General features: G+C 38.1%; 1 protein-coding gene across 3 annotated transcripts in view; it reads left to right on the plus strand.

Annotated features, from left to right (window-relative positions):
- The window catches only part of KDM3A (lysine demethylase 3A), a 55,355-nt gene that overhangs the window by 25,060 nt on the left and 8,699 nt on the right, over positions 1–21,596 (plus strand). For 2 of the 3 annotated variants that reach the window (XM_053587662.1, XM_053587664.1), the window contains exons 10-19: positions 1,353–1,876; positions 7,450–7,654; positions 11,161–11,375; positions 14,126–14,278; positions 14,410–14,505; positions 14,850–14,977; positions 16,403–16,598; positions 18,298–18,470; positions 18,862–19,098; positions 21,102–21,273. In XM_053587662.1, the coding sequence (XP_053443637.1) occupies positions 1,353–1,876; positions 7,450–7,654; positions 11,161–11,375; positions 14,126–14,278; positions 14,410–14,505; positions 14,850–14,977; positions 16,403–16,598; positions 18,298–18,470; positions 18,862–19,098; positions 21,102–21,273 (2,099 nt within the window). The remainder of the gene's footprint in view (positions 1–1,352; positions 1,877–7,449; positions 7,655–11,160; positions 11,376–14,125; positions 14,279–14,409; positions 14,506–14,849; positions 14,978–16,402; positions 16,599–18,297; positions 18,471–18,861; positions 19,099–21,101; positions 21,274–21,596) is intronic. The other variant, XM_053587665.1, reaches the window with a different exon arrangement.

Consider the following 21,596-nt stretch of genomic DNA (forward strand, 5'->3'; position numbering starts at 1 on the left):
GACCAAGATCATAAATTTTGGTGAAAACACAATAATAAATTTTCATATACCAAAAATAAAAAAAGACTTACAATATGGGTCAGAGAGACTGTGGTATAGAAAAATAGTTTGTGGACGACTAAACAGCTTGTGGAAGACTGCTGCCAAAAATAAGGGAAAGTGGCTGAGTGACTGGGAGAAAAGTCAGTAGCCTGGGATAGAACTTGGAGGATGGCCATCCAGCAGTCAGATGGAAGGAAGAGCCATTTTCAAATTAGGAGTTCAGTTATATCCAAGCAAGGATTTTTAGTTTAGTCTGAGTTCTTAAATTATAAATTCTTCTCTAAGATGAAAAATCCTTTGTTAGAGGCAGGAGAAAAGAAATATAATAGGAAAAAAAGGACTTTGCATTTTGCTGAGGGAAGAACTCTAGGATGAATTTCCAAGAAACAAAAATTCTTCAAGTATATCCTTAGTAAGTAAAATGTGTGGGGAAAATGTTGAATTATTGTGAACAGCAAGTAATCAGTCACCTATTCTGTTGGCTTTGGGTCCTAATCGCTGAACAAACTGGAAGGAAATTGTTCACTGTTGCAGCTGGTTACATGTTCATAGCAGGCCAGGTTTTGTACTGTTGGTGGTTTGTTGTTATGTTTTTTTTTTTTGCTGTTTTTGGCCGGAGCTGGGTTTGAACCCACCACCTCTGGCATATGGGGCTGGCGCCCCACCCCTTTGAGCCACAGGTGTCACCCTGTTGTTAGTTTTTAATTACATTTTGTGTGAAGATTTTTGCAGGAGTTCCTAATATTTCTAATAAACATACAAATTTTAAAATTTTTGTCTTGTTACATTGACCTAGATGATATTGAATTTCTGAGTCTTGGTAAGCAGAAGGAATGCTAGTTTTCTCTTTCAAAGTCAAGGAAAATCATCATATAATTAAGAAAGTTCAGAAGCTTCTCTGAAAAAAAGAAACTTTCAGAATTGGTCCTGCAGACTTTTAGTTTTGACACTTGAAAACCAGTGGTATTTATGTACTGAATATATTCTGTGGATCCACATGATAATTGTTTTGAGGGAAAGCTGAGGTTCATTATGCTTTAAGAAATAGAACTAACTTAACTAATTAAAGATTTACAGGAACACGCAAATAAAATTTAGGGTTGTATTTTTCTGAGTATTTAAAATATTTTTGGGGAGCATTGACTGATGACCTTTAACTCCATTTCACAGAAACCTGTCCTAAATTCTCTAAACAGTTTTCTTTTCTCTTTCTTTCATACTAGTTGCCTTGATCAAAACAAATGGATTTTGGAAGGTAAGGAAGAGATAAAATAGACCAGGATGCTAGTTTTTTACATTATCTTTTTCAGATGTCATAAGCAGAGTTTACCAGAAGAACTTTCTTCCTGTCTAAATACAAAGACTGAAATGCTGAGAACAAAACCAGATGTTGTCTGCAAAGTAGGGCTGCTCTCCACGAAGTCTTCTCAGATTGGAACTGGTGACTTGAAAATTCTGAGTGAGCCAAAAGGTAGCTGTACCCAGCCTAAGACAAACACTGATCAGGAAAACAGATCAGAATCTGTTCCACCACCATTAACTGGCCTTCTCAAGGAATGCTTACCTACAAAGCCTTCTTCTAAGGCAGAATTAGAAATTGCCAGTGCTCCTGAACTGCAGAAGCACCTAGAACATACACCTTCAACATCTGATGTCCTTTCAAATATGCCAGCAATGAAAGCAAGTATCAGTGGCAGTGGTAGCCTTAATAGTTGTGCAGGAAAAAAGGTAGAACCTTCAACTTTATCTTGCCGATCACAGAATTTAAAGGAATCTTCAGTAAAAGTAGATAACGAAAGCTGTTGTACAAGAAGCAACAATAAAATCCAGAATGGTGAGTGTTCCTCAATAAAGAAAAATTTCCATGTTTGACCACCTCCCTACATTGATTGCCTCCTTAAGTTGATCTAATTTTCATAGACGTGCACCACATGTTTGTATCAGTGCAGTAGGCCTAGTTCTTTATGTTGACAACCTCCATTTGTTGACCAATTTGTTACAATCTTTTGGGTGGGCAACTTAGAGAGGTTCTACTGTATATTTCTTACCCTGTGAGAAAATACATGAAAAAGACTGGAAAAAGTTCATATAATCAGAAAAGTTTAAAAGAAGAAAATATCCCCAAATCTCAGAAATTATTAAATAATATTTTAGATACCTGATTTTATATATCTAGAAATACTCATAAACTATATTACACAAATGGGTTCATGCCATTAGTTTTACCCTGTGAATCAGTGTAGGTGTTTATCAGCATTTTAAAGCTACAAGGATTTCATTACATTCATTTGCCATACAACTTAAGTTGTTCCTATTAGGTAGATAATTAGGTGGTCCCCAATACTTGGTTATAAGAAAATATTTTGGAAACAAAATCTAAAATGATTTCTTCATCCTGTCACTGATCTTTCTGTAACATCCAGGTCAGAGTGAAACAGGTGACACATTGTGCACACACAGACACTCAGGTAGCTCACGTCTGAAATTAAAAAAAAACAAAAACAATTTCATCCTCTGGAAAAGGGACATTGGCTCAAGATGTTAAGGATGGGACTAAAACACCAGAAGAGTCTCTTTGCTTGTGGGAATGTCCAGCTGCTCCCATGATTTGAAACTAAATACAGTAGAACCTCCATAGTTGACCGCCTCCCTACATTGATTGATTCCCTAATTTTCATGGACTGGACATGCACCACATGTATGTATCAGTACAGCAGGCCTTGTTCCTTTTATTGACCACCTCTCTACATTGACTAGTTGGTTATAGTCCCTTGGGTGGTCAGCTTACAGAGGTCCTACTGTATTAATTTTCTCTCTATAACTGGACCAGTTGACTCCACTCTATACCAAGGGGTAGTAGGTATGGGCTTTGCCCCTTAGTTGTATTATTTTTTCTTCAGTATAAGTTCTGTTTTCATGTTTTATTATAACCACATGTTGAAGTGGACCTAACCTGTTATTTATCACTTGTGTGGAAGATTTTTTCAACATGAAGGACTGATCTGAATTGTAGGTACATTTTCTAGTTACTGAAAAATTTTACAGTTAATCAAGACTTGGCCCAAAGGAAAGAACTCAAAGAGCTGACATTGAAGGAAAAGTTGATCATCTACATTTTCTGGAAAACAGCAGCCAAAGAAAGACAGCAGAACATTTTGGTGTTAGCGAGACCACAGTTAGCAATATCCAAAAACGTAAACGTGAGCACTTTAAGATAGGTATGCTAAGGAAAATGGAAACCTATAGCGGAAAAGGAGGAAAACTTCCCTTGGTGAAATCAGTGAAGCCACAATAAGCTGGTTCAAATAAAGGAGGGCAGTTAACACCTCAATCTCTGGACTAATGATCCAAGAAGTTGCTAAAAAATTTTCACAAGAATTTGGGGTGGCAGGTTTCCAAGCATCAAGTTGTTGGCTGGAGAAATTCAAACTGCGATACAGGTCTCCCAGAAAGTCTTATATGGTCAATCCAACGAAGTTCCAGGAGAAGTTGTGGAAGAATTCATCAAAAAGTTCCCAGACTTCACCAGAGGCTTCAAAGATGATAAAAATCTTTAAGGCTGAGGAGTGTGGACTCTTTTCAAGGCAATGTCTGATAGGAGCCTCATCATGAAGGGTAACAAATGTAAGAATGGGGAACTTGCCAAAGAACATCTCACAGTTCTGCATTGTGCTAGCTCAGCGGGAGGGAAACTAAAGCCCTTGATGATTGGTAAATCAGCAAAGCCATGCACATTCAAGAACCTGAAGCCCAAAGACCTTCCCATCATTTAGAGATCAAACAAACCTGGGTAGATGATTGGTGCCCTATTTGAGGAGTGGGTAAGCGATATTGATCAAGAAATGAAGAAACAGTCTATTTTACTGACAGTAGACAACTGTCCTGGCCACCCACAAGTCAGTCATCTCACAAATGTGACAGAGATTTCTGCCTGTGACCATAAATCCAACCTCTTGACTAAGGCATCATCAAAACACTTAAAATGCATTACGAAGCTCAGCTTCTGCAGTGGATTATTACTGAAACATAAACCTGTGGTCTCCCTGTGAAAACACCTTCATCTGGTGTATCAGTTAACACTCTGGATGCTGCCCTCTGGATCAGTTCGGCTTAGAATAAAGTTCAGCCAGAAATAATGCAGAAGTGTTTCAAGAAAGCTGGATTTGTCAGAACACAAGAGTATGATGTTTTGGTCTGATCACATAGTCCATCTCCCATGGCAGAACTCAAAGGAGTAGATTTTGAAGGTTTTGTTGCCATGGATGATGAGGTGGCAACTTATAATGAATCTGACCCAGAAGCAATTTTCCAGTTGATATTGACTGAAGTACAGACCAGCATAAAAGTACAAGAAGCTGCTGATGAAATAGAAGAACCAAGCAAGGATGACACAGGAATTGCAGAGACTCCAAAAGAAGAGGATGTTAGGCATCTCATAACGTAGTTAAAGTCATTTGCTGTAGAAAAATGCCCAGGTATGCTGAGTGGTGTGATTTCTCTACTTACATTTGGAATAAGATTAAGAAACAGACCAAGATTGACATTTTTCTCGGAAAGAATGATTAATCCATGAGAAAACAGTAAATGTATTGATTTTGTATGATCCAGTATGTATGGTTTTACTGTGGTTTGATTATGTATGATTTCACATGATATTGTCTAATAAAAGCTGTACAAGAAACTAAAGTACATGTTCATATCAGTACAGTGGGCCTCGTTCCTTATGTTGACTACCTCTGTATGTTAACCAGTTTATTACAGTCCCCTGAGGGGGCAGCTTACAGACGTTCTACTGTATTTATTTGAGTCAGTAAGGAGTGAATATATTTATATTAGCTTTTTACTGCAGGCCTCTGTGCAACTAGAGGGCAAGATGGGTGGATTTGACTGGTGAGTCTTTTTTTAATATAAAGTTGGAAGAATAGAAAGAGAACTTTCTTTGCCTAGTGATACTTCTAACCTGGCTTCTACATTCTTGAGGTTTAAGATAATATAGCTGTTAATTTGCATAAAATTAATTGCATAAGATTATCCTGTTCCTTGGGAATTATGTAACTCCCAAAAGAAAGTGAATATTCATAACCATATACTTGTTCTATTTCTTTAATCTTTTTTTGAGTCATCAGCCCTCACACTCAGCTAGTTTTTAAGCAAATTCTTTTAATGTTGTGTGAAGAAACAGTAGAAATTTTGGTGCAGTAAGCACTTGACAGATACATAAATGAATTATGGAGTTCCGCTTTGTCTCATGTCATATGTTGTACAGCTGTTCTCCATCTAATATGATTTTAAAACAAATGAAAAACCTAGTTACATCCAGCCATCTGCTGTGACTTTTGGGTGAGGAGTGAGAGAGTGTAATCAGAAGCCTTCCTGTATTTCTGAGTTGTGTCCAGTAGCACTGTTTGTTAGTACAGAAAGACTTGATGGAAAGCCATTTTGCTCCCTTGCTCCACTATGGAGTAGAAAACAAAAGCAAACTGGAGTCAAAACAGCTGCCTTGTTTTTGTTCGGATAGATGTGTAGCTCTACAAAAGTGGCCACTGTCTTTTTCTCTGGACCCTGCCTAAAGTGAGAGAATCACTAATGGAATCATCTATTTGGCCTCCTCACTGAAGAGGTAGATTTAGCCAGTTCAACTTCCATATTATTTCTAGATATTTCCCCTTTTAAGCCAGGGCAAAACAGACAACTTTCAGACTCCACCATTAGAAATCTGACCTAGCTCAAAGGATTGTCTTTCAATATCTGAGTAATTAATACTCCATCTTTGAACTACCTCTTATTTTCTCTCCTTTCTTACTTTACTTTTTCTTTCACTATAACTCAATAAGAACGTTTAAGAGATCAAGAACTGATGGTATTGTTGTGTGCTGTAGTCCTGCTTTAAAAGAGAGGTAAGATTAGATGACCTCTAAGGTAATTATTGAAGGTGTTTATTTTATCTAAAACCTTTGGATTTCGGCCAGGTGTGGTGGCTCATCCTTGTAATCCTAGCACTTGGGAGGCTGAGGCGGGTGGATTGCCTGAGCTCACGAGTTCGAGACCAGACTCAGCTAGAGTGAGATCCCATCTCTAAAAATAGCCAGGCACTGTGGCGGGTGCCTGTAGTCCCAGCTGCTCGGGAGGCTGAGGCAAGAGAATCATTTGAGCCCAAAAGGTTGCTGTGAGCTATGATGCCAAGGCACTCTACCAAGGACAACAAAATAAGACTCTGTCTCAAAAAACAAACAAAAAAACCCCTTTGGTTTGGGATCTTCCATTTTTCTCGGAGACCAGCCTCTCCCACCTGTCTCTGATGACTCAAAAAGTGGTTCCCCAGTTTTGTTTTTGTCTTTTGTTTGTTTGTTAAGAACCTACTTCCATCTTCTTAGTTCCCTTGGGCCATTAGAAAAGGTCTTTTCTGTCCATTTCTTTTTACAATATTCTATAAGACTACTTACAAATAGATTCTTTTGTATGTTATTTGTGGTGACACAGTGATTGCTTTTTCCGGTTACATATCTACTTTTTCTCCCTTTTTCTTTAGAAATTATGTTAACATTTCAAGTTCTCTTGCACCCTATATGTTAAAGCCTACATTTTCTTAGAATTGTAATCTTGTCTTTAGCCAATGCTCTTAATCCCGAATGGAACTTATGTATAAAGGAAATTGAAGACATACCAGGCAAGCATCAGGTGACATTGCTTGGAGGAATTTGGAAGATAGCCCTTACTTCATAAATTAAGGGACTGTGTAGGAAAACTATTTAGTTTTTAATTATATTTAAAAGGATTAGCTTTTGTGGAGTTCTTTAGAAAACACACCTTAAGCCAGTCTTTTTTGCCTTTGAGAAGGGACAGAAGCAATGTCCACGAAGGCAGGCCTCTGTTGACGTGAGTCTGTCTCTGCATTGCTAATGTTACAGTGAAATTAAATTTTCTGATTTGGAAAAGTCTTACTAAAATATTTCTCTTATTTAGAGTTGTGAGTAGAAGGATGTACTAACTTTGAATTGAATTGGCTGTTGAATTTGGGGTTTTAAGTTGCCAGATGGATTCAACAAATGAGAATTGTTTTATAAAGAGAGTAAAAATTTTCCAATTGTTCTGCTAATTATCTTCCATTGAGTTCTTCTTAGAAATTACAACTGAGTGTAGGAATGGAGAAAAGGGACTTCTCTTTTGGGGGAAGTTGTGTTTTTAAATAGAATTCAGTCAAATACAGTAGAACTTGTTAGTTGACCACTGAAGGGATTATAATAAACTGGTGAACATATGAAGTTGGTCAATATAAGAACTGTGAAAAGTAGGTCAACCTAAGGAAGATGGTCAGTGTGGTGAAGTGGTCAACTTGTGGCACTTTTACTGGATTGATGTAATGTTTAAAAATTTGAGGTCCTATTTCCTTACCTTTTGTTTTCTTAGCCCCATCCCGGAAGTCAGTTTTGACAGACCCAGCTAAACTCAAGAAGCTGCAGCAGAGTGGAGAGGCCTTTGTGCAGGATGATTCCTGTGTGAACATTGTGGCACAACTGCCCAAGTGCCGGGAGTGTCGCTTGGACAGTCTTCGCAAGGATAAGGAGCAACAGAAGGACTCACCTGTGTTTTGTCGCTTCTTTCATTTCAGGAGGTGAGGAAGTTTGAGAAAAGTTTAGATAATCTGGGCCCTATAGCATATTTTTATGTTCCTCCTTTATCAGCAGTGAATCTGGAATCAAAAGGTAGAGATTAATACAATCTATAGGTCTGGGACTCTAGATCTTACTGCATTTATTACTGTACCTGTATTTACTTTTCATTCCCCTTTTCAATTTTTTTTTAAAAGCAAAGCTTTAAAATAAAAAGTTCTAAGAGTAAGTCATTCTAGAAAAAATGCTAAAGGTTCTGAAAAACTACTATATATAACTTTTCGGTGCATTTTTAAATGTAAAATGTATTCAGGCATATATACAAGTATATGTACACACTTGATATATTGCATATATTGTTTTGAATCCCACTTTCCCAATACGTATTAAAAGTGTTTTGATCATGTTAATCTTTTTCTGCAAATACTTTTGAATTTCTGTGTAAGAACCCATTATAATATATGTTTGATAATTTATTTAACCAGTTCCCTTGTTGGTAGTAGGACTATTTTGTGTATTTTGCCAGTAGAAATAAGGGTGAAATAATAATCTTCTTGTCTACATCCCTTATTATTTATTTTGGAAGGATTAGTAGAAGTGGCATTATTGGTCAGAGTTACGTGTATTTTAAGGCTTTAACAGAAATGTTCTGCCAAATTACCCTCCAGGAAGGATACACTGGTGTCCATGCCCAAGGCAGGGTTTGAACATGCCTATCTCTGTACCTCTGTCAGCAGGAAGAGAGATATCTTTTTAAAGACCTTCTCTAATTTTATAGGCAAAACTTTCATGTTTATAATGTGTTTTGTTTTTCTAAGTCAAATTCATTTTCTTTAAATTCATCTATCCTGAGTGAAAAAAAAGGGCAGCCTTCTGTTTTGTTGAGATGTAAATGAGCAATGTTGTTCTGAATATTGTTGAACTTTAGATATAGTTCACTTTCTCAGAAATCAAGATACTTTCAAGTTCAGCTAGTTCTAATCACACGGAAGTATTAACTTTAATTTCTTCCTATTTTCTTCCTCCCCCTTTGTTTTATCTAAGTTACAAGATTGCTGATAAGGTAAATTGAATGCACAGGCAATTTAGATCATTAATTATATCTGTGCTCTTTCAGATTTAGGCTTAAGTGGAATAAAAGTTTTAGATACTAGTTTACTCCCATTCATTCCTCTGTAAATTGCAAAAGTGTGTGATAAACTGTGTGGGTAGCATCTGGAGATGTGATAACTGTTAGCATATGTTAACATATACATATGTTAATATATATTCTGAATAACGCTTGGCCCAGAATAAACTTTCAGTAAAGGTTAACTCTGTTCTTCTTATGCTCAGTAGTACTTTTTCTTATGCAGGTCAAGGGTGTTAAAATGCACGTGCATTTGTACTTAAATATATTTTGGAAAAGGCATAAAATGGTTGTGCTTTGTACTGGTCTCTGTGTTCTATGATAGACTTGATTTAATGCCATTATGTTTCCTCTGCTGTGAAGGTTATAACTGGACTGAATGAGAGATTGTTTGGTTTCAAGTTGCAAAGGCATTTTATGGAAGGGATAATTGTTTTCTATTTTTTTTAATTCTTTGTAATAAAGAGATTTTTTAAAAAACACTATACTTCGGTAACCATCTAGAAATCACTGACTTTGTGACTTAGCTGTTTTTCCATTTTTGACTTCTTTAAAGGAGAAAGTAACTTTCTCTTCATGCTGCATATGGAAGCCAGCCTAGTAAGAACTAGAATAAACTTACTTCTCTGGTAAAAGAATATCATAATTTAACTCTTTTTTAAATATATACATGTATATTTAAAGATTGAGGCTGTCCTTAGCCTCCTTATCAAGTTTATGTCTCATTAAACTCTTCTGCAGATACAATAGGAATAGAGATAGTGTCTCAGTGGTATAAATCATTGCCAAGACCTATTGCCATTACCTTCCCCTTTGAAATGTTTTCAAATGGATTTTTTAGTGTTAGGACTTTCATTTAAAAACTTGCATTTCTTTGGACCACTTAAAATCATTTTGCATCTTTCATGCAACTCCTAGTCTCTTACCTTTTAGTTCATTCTGTACTCTTTTGAGCAAATAATTTTTCCTGAAACACAAGTTTGTGTGTGTTTTATAGGCCCAGCAAGTTTTGATGGGTGATGGATGCCTAGGTAAAAAGTTAAAGTCCCTAGCAAAATATTAAAGGCTTTCAGCAATTGAACCCTAACTTATCTCTCCAACTTCTTGCTGATTCTTACCTGTCTGAAACATTTTGGGGCCTAATCTAATTATTCTATTGCCACCTAATTCACCTGTAGTCTTTCTTTTGTATTAAGTACTGTCTCCTGGACATACTTTTCTTTTACCTAATTGTCAACTTTTTCTTACAAGAGAAGCTCAATCACTACGTTCCCCAGGAGTCTTCTTCATATTAGCCCTACAAAACTCATTGTCAACACTTCCTCTTCTACTCCTGTAAGATTTAATGATTGTCATGATAATTTATTATAGCCTACTTCACTGTTTTATGACCAGTGTTTTTTTAAATTTAATTTATTCTTTTTTTATTCTAGTAGAGATGGAGGTCTCACAGTGTTGCCCAGGCTGGTCTCAAACTCCCTGACCTCAAGCAACATCATAAAATTTTTTTTTACATCTCCAACTAGAAATACTATGTTTTAAAAAAAAACTCAAAACTAATACATAGCTTATAAAAAAATTCACGTTGTACAAAATATTGAAAGCAAATGCTGAAAAAATATTCTTTCACTCTATTTCTTAAGTCCTGAGGCTCATCTTGATGCTTTTCTCATTCAAGGAGTTTGCATAGGAATGTATAGCTAGAATTCAGCTGGGTACTGAGCACTTCACAGATCAACCTGGTCATTGCTTCAGTAACTGAAGATTTTTCTTCCTTTTCTTTCTTTCTTTCTTTTGCTGAGCATGATTCTTGAAGTAGTACTTATATTTAAATCTGATTAGACTGTTTATTACCTTGTGTTTGTTATCACCTTAACTTCTGTGGATTGTCCTTCCTATTAAGTCTCAAGTCCAGCAGGTTGAACAACTGTCCCTGGAAGCAATATAAGTATATCTTAGTTTGAGTGCATAATATATCTCTCTTCCTTTCATCTTCCCCCTTAGCCACTTCCTTTCTCTAGCCTATCTTTTAGGGGAAAACTTAAGTTTTTTTTAATCTTTCTACTAATACTGTGAAATAATAATTGGCTATAATTAACCATAAAGATTATGGAAAACTGGGGAAGATTTTGTTGATTTACATAGTATTTAAATAGGTTGGGCATGGTGGCTCAACATCTGTAAGTGATCCCAGTACTTTGGGAGGTTAAGGTGGGAAGATTGCTTGAGACCAGGAGTTCGAGACCAGCCTGGGCATCATAGTAATACTCCATCTCTACCCCCACTCCACCCCCCGCAAAAATAGTAACTGCAATATGTAAATCAAATTTTGTGTGTGTGTATACATATATACACTTTTTCCTCCCCTACTTCCCCTAGGTTACAGTTCAACAAACATGGTGTATTGCGGGTAGAAGGCTTCTTAACACCGAACAAGTATGACAATGAAGCAATTGGCTTGTGGTTACCTTTAACCAAAAACGTCATGGGGACTGATTTGGACACAGCAAAGTATATCCTGGCCAACATTGGAGACCACTTCTGTCAAATGGTGATTTCTGAAAAGGAAGCTATGTCAACTATTGAGCCACACAGTAAGAGCATCTCTTAGGGGGTAGGATTTTTGAGTCCAACTTGATTTTTCTTCCCGACGCCTAAATCCCCATTGCATGGGTTTCATTTTCACCCAGAAGTTTAGATGACTTTGGTACGATGAGATTGCATTTTTCCTTTTATTAAGAAAGGTAAAGGTGAGGTGAATTAGTAATGGAATTGGCACAGCTTCACCAGCAGTGCAGGTTCACCATAGGAGTTAAGGTCTTAGATCGGTGTATTTTGAGACACAGGTTCTTAATCAGGAAAACATTTTGTAAGAATGGGCAGGCTCTACCCCAGACTTACTGAATGAGAGTCTGGGTGCCAGGCGTGAGAATGGGAACAAACTTGGATGGAAATGATTAGCAGAGTCAAAGTTTGAAGGGAATTCTTGGAGGTTCTGCCATACCTGTGACTATTTAGGGGCCACGCTGATCTGGCAGCCCAGTAAGCCACAGGGACCAGTGAGGGTGACACATGAGAGCCAGAACTCCTTTATGACATCTCACAGTAGGATGTCTGGGAGGACAACACAACCTTTTCCTGTCTGTGGGAGAGATCCAGTCAGAAGCACCATGGGTCATCTGTCTTATAAATCTTACATTTTCCCATTATTTTATCTTTCTCAAATGGTTGAAAGTTAAAGGTGAAGCCTTTCATTATTTATTTTAGACTGCATAATCAAATATGTTGAGTAACACATGCATGCCAGTTGTAGAATTTTGGTTGTAACCACCAAAAACTTACTCAAGCTAGCTGAAGTACAAAAATAACCTATTGGATAGGTGTAGATACAATCAGGTCTCAGAGTTCACAGAACTGGAACTAGGACATTCCCAGTAGCAGAAATCCAGAGCTGGGCGAAAAAATGGGTAGTGAGCTCCCTGCAGCAGCCAGATTCATACTGAAATAAAGCAACTTGATGAGAATTCCTCTGTTCCTGCTGGGATAATAGAGACTCTAATAAGTTAAGAATCTTATTAAACTTTTTTCCCCTTAAAATCTACTTAGGATAAGTGATAGGTAATTTTCCATTTTCACTAGAGATCAAAGTTTCTTTATTAAATACATTTAAGTAGTAGATTGAAAGACAACTTCTTAAGTAATTGGTCTAGTTGTGGTATGTACATGACTGGAAAGTGAGAAGATTTTTTGAAATGTATTAGTAACATTGGCCCTGAATCAGCAGGGCTGTTTTAAGTAAGGTTTTTTTCTGAGCTAAAGACAAGTCATCTGAAAAATGCATTTTTCTCCATGTAGTTAAAGGCACAGATCATTGTCTTTTAAGAGCATAATTTAGAAACTCTTCTCCTTGAAGATTGAAATCTGATTAACCGTTCCTCCTTTTCTTTTTAATTATCCTGTGCCTCTGTGACAAGCTGGTCAGATTGGCAAGAGAAACTCATTGTGAGTGATATTGAAAGATGCCCGCATTCTCTGAAATCTCTGAAATCAGGAAGCAGACCTTAACATTATACTTTCATTCTGTCTTTTCAGTTACTAATAATTATTAAATCATAGCTAAGAGATCTGAGAGTACTTTCTAATGAAATAGTTTAATCCGAGTGACCTAGGTGAAGTTCATAAGATCTCATTTGTAAAATGCCTAAGTTCTGTGTATTGTGCCTTAGGCTATTACACTGTAATGAAATGGTAGCTCACTCAGTTAATGGGTTGATGTGGTGCAATTGGATTAATTTGGTGTAAACTGAAGTTTGGTCACTTGAGTTATATTCAGTCTGAAAAATGATGAATTAACCACAGAGTGGATTAGGAAAAAGATGTTCTTCATAGAACAAGAGTGCATCAGTATTGATCCAGTGTTTCTCAGAAGGGAGACACACAGCACGCACTGCTGACTGAAAGGAGTCCTCTGGTCAGTCGACATTGAATTTCTCTGTGACTCACAAGAATGTCCTCCCCTTGCCGAGACTTCTTGAAGCTTTCTGATACCTGATTTGGTACTCCTTCATGCTAGGGAAGGGTCTCATGGCCTGTTTGGTCCTGGAAGGCACTCTTCTCCCATTATTAGGCCTTGGCCACTGAAACAGAAACCCATGCTTGTAGAATCCTGGGTTGTACCTTAACCTACTGGTTATTTGATTAGTAAGAGTCAGTCCTAGGTGCCTGTATCACTCCTGGCACTGGCAAAATCATGTTTCTGACCCTGGCTGGTGAAGGAACTGACCTTGGATCATTGTGCCTATACTAAGTTAATATGCTGCTCCCTACAAACCCCTCCTTAAGTACCCTGAGGTTTTTAATGGGCAGTTTGAATAGATTTAGGGCATCTATGACTAACCTGGTGCTCTGTGCTAAACAAGTGGGCCCAAGTAAAATATTTTTCCCCTTAGAGAAAGCCTGGCCCATGCTGCCTGTAGCTTCTCAGATAGACTTAGGACTAAAGAGGTTAAGAACCACTACTGTGATACCTGTGCCTAAGCTCCAGCTTTGTAACTATTGCTGCACAGCCTGAACAGGAATCCAGCCTCTTAGGAGGAGGTAAAACTGTGCTTTAGTATGTACAATGTGAAGCAGCATGAGTCTGAAATACAAATACTAGTACAAATTGATGGCAGTGCTGAGGGAATCCAGGAGAACTTCATGGGGGAGGCAGCATTTGCCAGGAAGGCTGAACAGAGTTAACAAGAACTCTAGTCACAGAGAGGACTAGATTCTCCCTACCCTTTGTGTTTGATTTCAGAAGCCATGTCCTTCTGAAGACTAAGTGATTTATTGACTTCTGCAGGACAGGTGGCTTGGAAGAGAGCTGTCAGAGGTGTTCGAGAAATGTGTGATGTGTGTGACACTACCATCTTCAACCTGCACTGGGTGTGTCCTCGGTGTGGGTTTGGAGTATGTGTGGATTGCTACCGGATGAAGAGAAAGAATTGCCAACAGGGTGAGAACTGACTGGCCCCCTTACACAGTTAAATTAAATTAAGCCCTTCACTGATTTGTGGTTGATAGATTTCTGAAGCATATGGGGCCAGGGTCTATAATGAACAATTACTACAAATCAGTTATTTGTAGGTGCTGCTTACAAGACTTTCTCCTGGCTGAGATGTGTGAAGAGTCAGATACATGAACCAGAGAACCTAATGCCTACACAGATCATTCCTGGAAAAGGTATTTCATGGGGCGCAGTGATTTTTGTTTCCCCTCATCTTGGTTAACTTGTAGGGGCTAGTAGTTTTGTTTTACTTTGTGTAGCGTAATGACTTGCTAGCTTTATTTTGATAAGTACTGTAAATTGTCCAGAACTATATTCGATAATGCCACAGTACTTTTGGAATAAAATCTTATAAGTAGTTTTGTAGCAGAAAGAAATTAGTGTATTTGGGGAAGGCCTGTGTGGCAAGATGAAAAGGCGGGAGTGGAAGAAGTAATCCTGTAGGAAATGCCAGCTTCTGCTCTGTAATGTTGAAGGGGAAAGTGCCTAATACCCTCTGCCCTCTCCTCCCTTTTTTTAGCTCTTTATGATGTTGGAGATATTGTTCATTCTGTAAGAGCAAAATGGGGAATAAAGGCAAACTGTCCCTGTTCAAACAGGCAATTCAAACTCTTTGCAAAGCCAGCCTCAAAAGAAGATCTAAAACAGGTACTGTTGCTGGTGCCAGATTCACCATCCCTGTGACTGTTTGTCTGTTTTTCAAATAACCCGAGTATTTCTGCAGTGTATTTCAAAGGGACCCGGGGACAGCTGTTAGTGGCAAGAGAAAGAGAGAAAGAATTCATACATTTTATGTGACAGTTCAGAGATCCATTCTTACTTTTCATATTACTTTTGTGGACCTCATTGTAGCCTCTTTTCATTGGTTTTATATTTGTGTTTCCTGACAAGCAAAAACTTCTTCTGTTATAGTCTGTCTGCCTGATAAGTTGCTATTGAATTGGAGTTTTTTTAAACTTCTCATATGTTCTATAGAATTAAAATTGTTTAGGTAACTTAAAAAATTTTTTTTAATTCCTAAATATCTTTTACCTATAACATTTATGAAGAGTTGAAGGGAAATAATGGTGAAATGAACCTTTTATGTACCCATCATTCAGTGTAAAAAATTGTACATTTTCTTGGTCTTCATTTGCTTGTTTCTTCCTGGTGGCATCCCTTTCCTACCCACATACCTCATTATCTCCTTTCTCTTCCTTTCCTAGTAATCATTATTCTGAAGAGTGTTTAATAACCAGAAATTTACATTTTTAATAAAGCTGTGGTGTCAAAGGCCGCATGGCCGATAGAAGCATTGTGATCCTTGGAGTGAAAACTGAGTTAGAATTCTTTTGCCTCCACTTTACTTTGGCTCACATGAGTTGATGTACATGTGCTTCAGTTTCCTCATCAGTAATACAGGATTGATAAACAATTTTGATGGTTGCGCAACACAGAATGGCCTGGACCACAACAGGAATTTGAATATTCTTTTTTCCTTTTCTTCATGTATGTATAACTCACTAGGTAGTTGTCATGGCAGCTTTTCAAATTAACAAAATCATAAGTAATATACTCTTTCCAAGTTTCTTTTTAAATTTGTAAGTTCTTTTAAGAGCTCCTCATCTCATCTTAAAGCTGAATCAAAAGAACATATTTTCTTTTTCTGCATCTTTTTTCCTTCTGAAATCACGGCTTTACCTTTCCTGTCTGTCTCATTTAGTCATTTGACAACTATGTTTTGCGTCCCTATTCTGGATTCTGGGGTGAGTTTATAGGCGGGACAGGCACAGACTGGTCATTTGAAAGCAACATGTTCCATGCAGTGATGAGGTATACCACCATGAGAAGGGTGGTAAGAGGGTGAGGGGGAAGTATTTTGCTCCATTTAAGTTGTTGACATCTCTCCTCCCTAGTAGTTCTGCTGCGTGGCTGCAGGGTCACTGCAGCTTGATGATGACATAGTGTCCAGGGCTGTTTATTAGGTGGTTTTGTTTGGTGAGCTCTAACTGGTAAGCCCTTAGGGCAAATGGTAAGAAAGAGAAAATACCACTCTTCAGCGTATGTAAAATTCTCCTATTATACTTGACACAGACTTCCTTAACTGGAGAGAAACCGACTCTTGGTGGTGTGCTTCCGCAGAATCCCTCAGTGTTAGAACCAGCGACTGTGGGTGGGGACGCAGCTTCCAAGGCAGCCAGCAGCATGAAGCCTGCCTGTCCAGCCAGCACATCTCCTTTAAACTGGCTGGCGGACCTAACCAGTGGGAATGTCAATAAGGAAAACAAGGGTGAGTGTTCCCTGCTTTCCTGTTTCTTCCTGAGTGCTTTTGTTCACTCATAGAGGGACTTTGTAACCTCAACTGCTGTCAGAATAGTGGTTAGGAGTTGTGTGAACTAGAAAGTGGATCCCTGTAGTCATCTTGGAACCTGCCACAAATGAAGGTGAGTTGAAATGCAACGTCAAAGAGAACTTTTGCTGCTGGTAGAACTCTGGGTAAGGTTGATATTGTCAAGAATGGAGTGTGCTGAAATTTATTTATTTATTTATTTATTTTTTATTTTTTTTGTAGAGACAGAGTCTCACTTTATGGCCCTCCGTAGAGTTGCCGTGGCATCACACAGCTCACAGCAACCTCCAACTCCTGGGCTTAAGCGATTCTCTTGCCTCAGCCTCCCAAGCAGCTGGGACCACAGGCGCCCGCCACAATGCCCGGCTATTTTTTTGTTGCAGTTCAGCCGGGGCCGGGTTTGAACCCGCCGCCCTCAGTATATGGGGCCGGCGCCTTACCAACTGAGCCACAGGCGCCGCCCGTTGAAATTTATTTTAATGAGTGATTTTTTTCCACTTTTCTATCCTTGCTGTGTATATAGTTCCTATTTTGTCTAAATTGAAATGTACTGGCTTTAGTTTTATTTTTGTCATCTGTGCTTTTGTCTCAAAATGTTTAATGATAGTATAAATAACATAGACTTTGGAATCAGAGTTAGATTAAAATTTAGAGATTATTGCTTTATGACTGTTACAAGTGAGAAAAATTACAGGTCAATTTTTTCATGAAAAGAGCCTGACAAAATTTTAACTTTAACTTGAACAAATTTGACACTATAAATAAAGGAATTATATAGCTAGCAAGATTTTTCCAGAAAGCCAGGTGTAGTTTAGCATTCAGAAATTTAGGAGAAAAAAAATGTGACAATATGCAGAAAAATAGATAGTAAAATTCAATACCTACTTATGATTTAAAAAAAACTTGTAAATTAAGAATAGAAAGGAATGTCCTTTAGAGTTTCAAAAAAGAACTAACGGCAAACATCATAAATAATGGTTGAATTGTTTTTTTTATTCATCGAGGTTTTTGTAGTTCTACTCTGGGTTCAGGAATGAAGCAAAGGATACGTTTACTAAACATATTTATCAAGATTGCTAGATACAAGGTCAGTTTACAAAAATCAGTTGTATTTTGTATGCCAAAAACAAAAAATAAAAGTTTCATCTGAACATTTGAGTATTTTAACATTGGTTGGGAATCCGTATCTAAATAAATAATGTCATTAGCATTTATTCTTGTAAGATTTTTGGTTCTAGGCCAGGTATGTGACTCACACCTGTAATCCTAGCACTCTGGGAGGCTAAGGCAGAATGATCTCTTAAGCTCTGGAGTTTGAGACCAGCAAGAGCAAGACCCTATCTCTACTAAAAATAGAAAAGATTAGCTGGGCATGGTGGTAGGCACCAATAGTCTCAACTACTTAGGAGAATGAGGCAGAAGGATCATTTGAGCCCAGGAGATGGAGGTTAGTGGGAGCCAGGCTGATGCCATGGCACTCTATCCTGAGCAACAGAATAAGACTCTGTCTCAAAAAAAAAAAAGGCTTTTGTATTTCATAAATGAAAACCAAGTTCTAAACTTATTCTGGTAAAAGAATATTAATAAGGGGTTTGACTTTCAGAATGCCTTTTCATCTTGATGTTTGGTTTTATTTTAGAAAAACAACCAACAATGCCAGTTTTAAAGAATGAAATCAAATGCCTTCCACCCCTTCCACCTTTAAGCAAATCCAGCACAGTCCTCCACACCTTTAACAGCACAATTTTGACACCTGTTAGCAACAACAATTCTGGTTTCCTCCGAAATCTCTTGAATTCCTCTACAGGAAAGGTATGTGCTTATTTTATTGTTTGTACTCTACCTTATAAAGTTGAACATAGACAGAACAGGAAGAAACGATAGAAGTTAAAACTGAAAGTAGAAAGGAGGCTCTGAATCACATGCTACCTCTATGGGTACAGAAGACTAAGTCGTTGGCAGATGGGTTTCATGGGGCTATGATTCAAAGCTGAGCCATTTTTTTTCCTGTTACACTTTTTCCTGTACCCACTTCTATGACTTGTCAAGTTGGAACAGGGGACATACCTCTTTGCCCAAGGGTCCTGGTTTGGACTCTCTTATGGATGGATATGTAATATATGCTTATCCTACTGTTATAGGTATGAGGGTTTTGATGATAGAGAACAACATATTTAAGATTTGTGTTCTTTTTCAAATTCAGACAGAAAATGGACTCAAGAATACACCAAAAATCCTTGATGACATCTTTGCCTCTTTGGTACAAAATAAGAATTCCTCTGATTTATCCAAAAGGCCTCAAGGACTGACAATCAAGCCCAGCATTCTAGGCTTTGACACTCCTCACTATTGGCTGTGTGATAATCGCTTGCTGTGCTTGCAAGATCCCAACAACAAGAGCAACTGGAATGTGTTTAGGGAGTGCTGGAAACAAGGGCAGGTAATAGGGGCCTCTCCTCCCCAGTCTAGTTCATACCTCCTTCTCGGTTCCTTTAGCAGATTTCTCACAATTCCACTCCAGCTTTTTCACCCCTCTCAATTAATTGTAAGTGGTATTTCCTTTACTTTCCATTTTTATGCTTTATTGTTTAGGGTGAATATAATTAGGGAAGGGTGTTTACTGTGAGTTTTATTTTTTATTTATTTTTATTTTTATTTTTTTTTGAGACAGAGCTTCAAGCTGTCGCCCTGGGTAGAGTGCTGTGGCTTCACAGCTCACAGCAACCTCCAACTCCTGGGCTCAAGCGATTCTCCTGCCTCAGCCTCCCAAGTAGCTGAGACTGTAGGCGCCCGCCACAACGCCTGGCTATTTTTTGGTTGCAGCCGTCGTCGTTGTTTGGCAGGTCCGGGCTGGATTCGAACCCGCTAGCTCATGTGTATGTGGTTGGCACCTTAGCCTCTTGAGCCACAGGCGCCGAGCCTGAGTTTTATTTTTTACAGCAAACATTCCTTAGCTGTCTTTTCCAATCGGGTTTTGATTACTTGCAACCATTAATCATTGGCTTTTTGATGAGAGCATCTAGGCTTAGTGATTCTTATGTGGTAAACCTCAACAGGAGAAGTGGTAGTGTTAAGATTAAGGGGCTGGTAGGCTTTACTAGATGTGGTGGTCTTTTTTACACTGCTATTAAGAAATACCCAAGTAGTGTTAGTCTGCTTTGCACTGCTATAAGAAAATACCCAAGGCTGGGTAATTTATAAAGAAAAGAAGTTTATTTGGCTTCCAGTACTGTAGGCTGTACAAGAAGCTTCAGGAGCTTCCAATAAAGGCAGTGGAGAAGGGAGAGAAAGTATGTCATGTGGCAAAAGAAGGAGCAAGAGATGAAAGAGATATTGTCACACTCTTTTAAACAACCAGCTCATGTGAACAAATGGGGTAAGAACTCACTCATTACCTTCTTGGAGAGGGCACCAACCCGTTCATGAAGGATCTGCTCCCATGATCCAGATGTTTCCCTCTCAGCCCCACCCCTAACACTGCAGATCAGATTTCAGCATGAGAGTTGGAGGGGCCACATATCCAAACCATATCAGGGTATAACAAAATATGGTAAAATGTCATGCATCCCTCTCCCATTAATTAAAAGCTTATACTGAAGGTGTTTGCAGGTGGCCAGAGCCTGTGGTGTCATACTGGAATTTGGAGGCAGCATTGCTGATCTTTAGTTTGGGGTTGATGTCTTTAGTAGACTTTGTAGGCCTGCTACTGTGCTGCTTTGTTTTAGTTCTTTTTTTCTGAGTCTTTGGCTTCTCTTTGGACAAGAGTTTACTCTTTGACAAGAATTTGGAAGAATTGCCAAATAGAAAAATGTGAGCGTTTAGCAACGACGACGACAACAAAAATTCTAAGTATGTTTTTTCAGCCTTGTGTACTAATAGAATTTAATCATTTAGTCGTTAATGCAGAGCTTGCAAAATGATACACTAAAAGCACGTTTTTCCTGAATTGTATGTCATATGTAAATTTCTTATATAAAAAAACTTGTTGCTGATATTTTAAAGTTAGGCTACTTCATATAAAGATCAGGGTTTCTGACTTGTCTTGGACAGCCAAAAGCCTTGGCACGCTCAGGTCCATATTCCTGCCTGGCAGTAACAGACTAGAGGCCAGTGGTATCACTGTCTTTGGACTGGACATTCCTGGTGGCCCTTCTCCCTGGCCTTGGGCCTTGCTGTGAGTAATAGAATCTGAATTAGAAGGATGATCTTTTCTCCTAAAAGCTAACTATTGTAGTCTTAAGAGCAAGTAGTACATAGCAGATAAATAGTGAAGATAAGAGATGCTTTGGGAGCACAGAGAACTAAGCCTGAATTCTCACTTCATCATCTGAGACTGACAACCAGCCACACAGAAACAAACCAGCAGCCATTTAAAGAGGGACTGCCTGCAGGCATGGAGACCGAATTGAGGGAGTTCAGACTAAAGTCTTCCTTTTCTTTTAGCCAGTGATGGTGTCGGGAGTGCATCATAAATTGAATGCTGAACTTTGGAAACCTGAATCCTTCAGAAAAGAGTTTGGTGAGCAGGAAGTTGACCTAGTTAATTGTAGGACCAATGAAATCATCACAGGAGCCACAGTAGGAGACTTCTGGGATGGATTTGAAGATGTTCCAAGTATGTATTAAAGATGAGCATTTTCCAGAATTTTGGAGTTTAAATTTAGTGTCTTATCTCCTATATGTGTGTACTGAGCAAAGGGAATGGTTGAATCTCAAAGAACAAGTAGCAGTTTAATAAGCATCTACAAAAGATAGGACCTTAATATAAATTTATTAGTTGGTGATCTTTATTTTATTGCACCTTGCTGCCACTTGGGTACAAATGGGTTTCTTGATAATGTAGAAATAAAATGATTGGCAATTGGCAGGAGGGGAATATTAAGAAATATATTTATATTCTAATATGAAATTTTTACAGAGATAAAATATATTTTATTT

This window comes from Nycticebus coucang, chromosome 4, assembly GCF_027406575.1.
Source record: "Nycticebus coucang isolate mNycCou1 chromosome 4, mNycCou1.pri, whole genome shotgun sequence".
Classification (NCBI taxonomy): domain Eukaryota; kingdom Metazoa; phylum Chordata; class Mammalia; order Primates; family Lorisidae; genus Nycticebus; species Nycticebus coucang.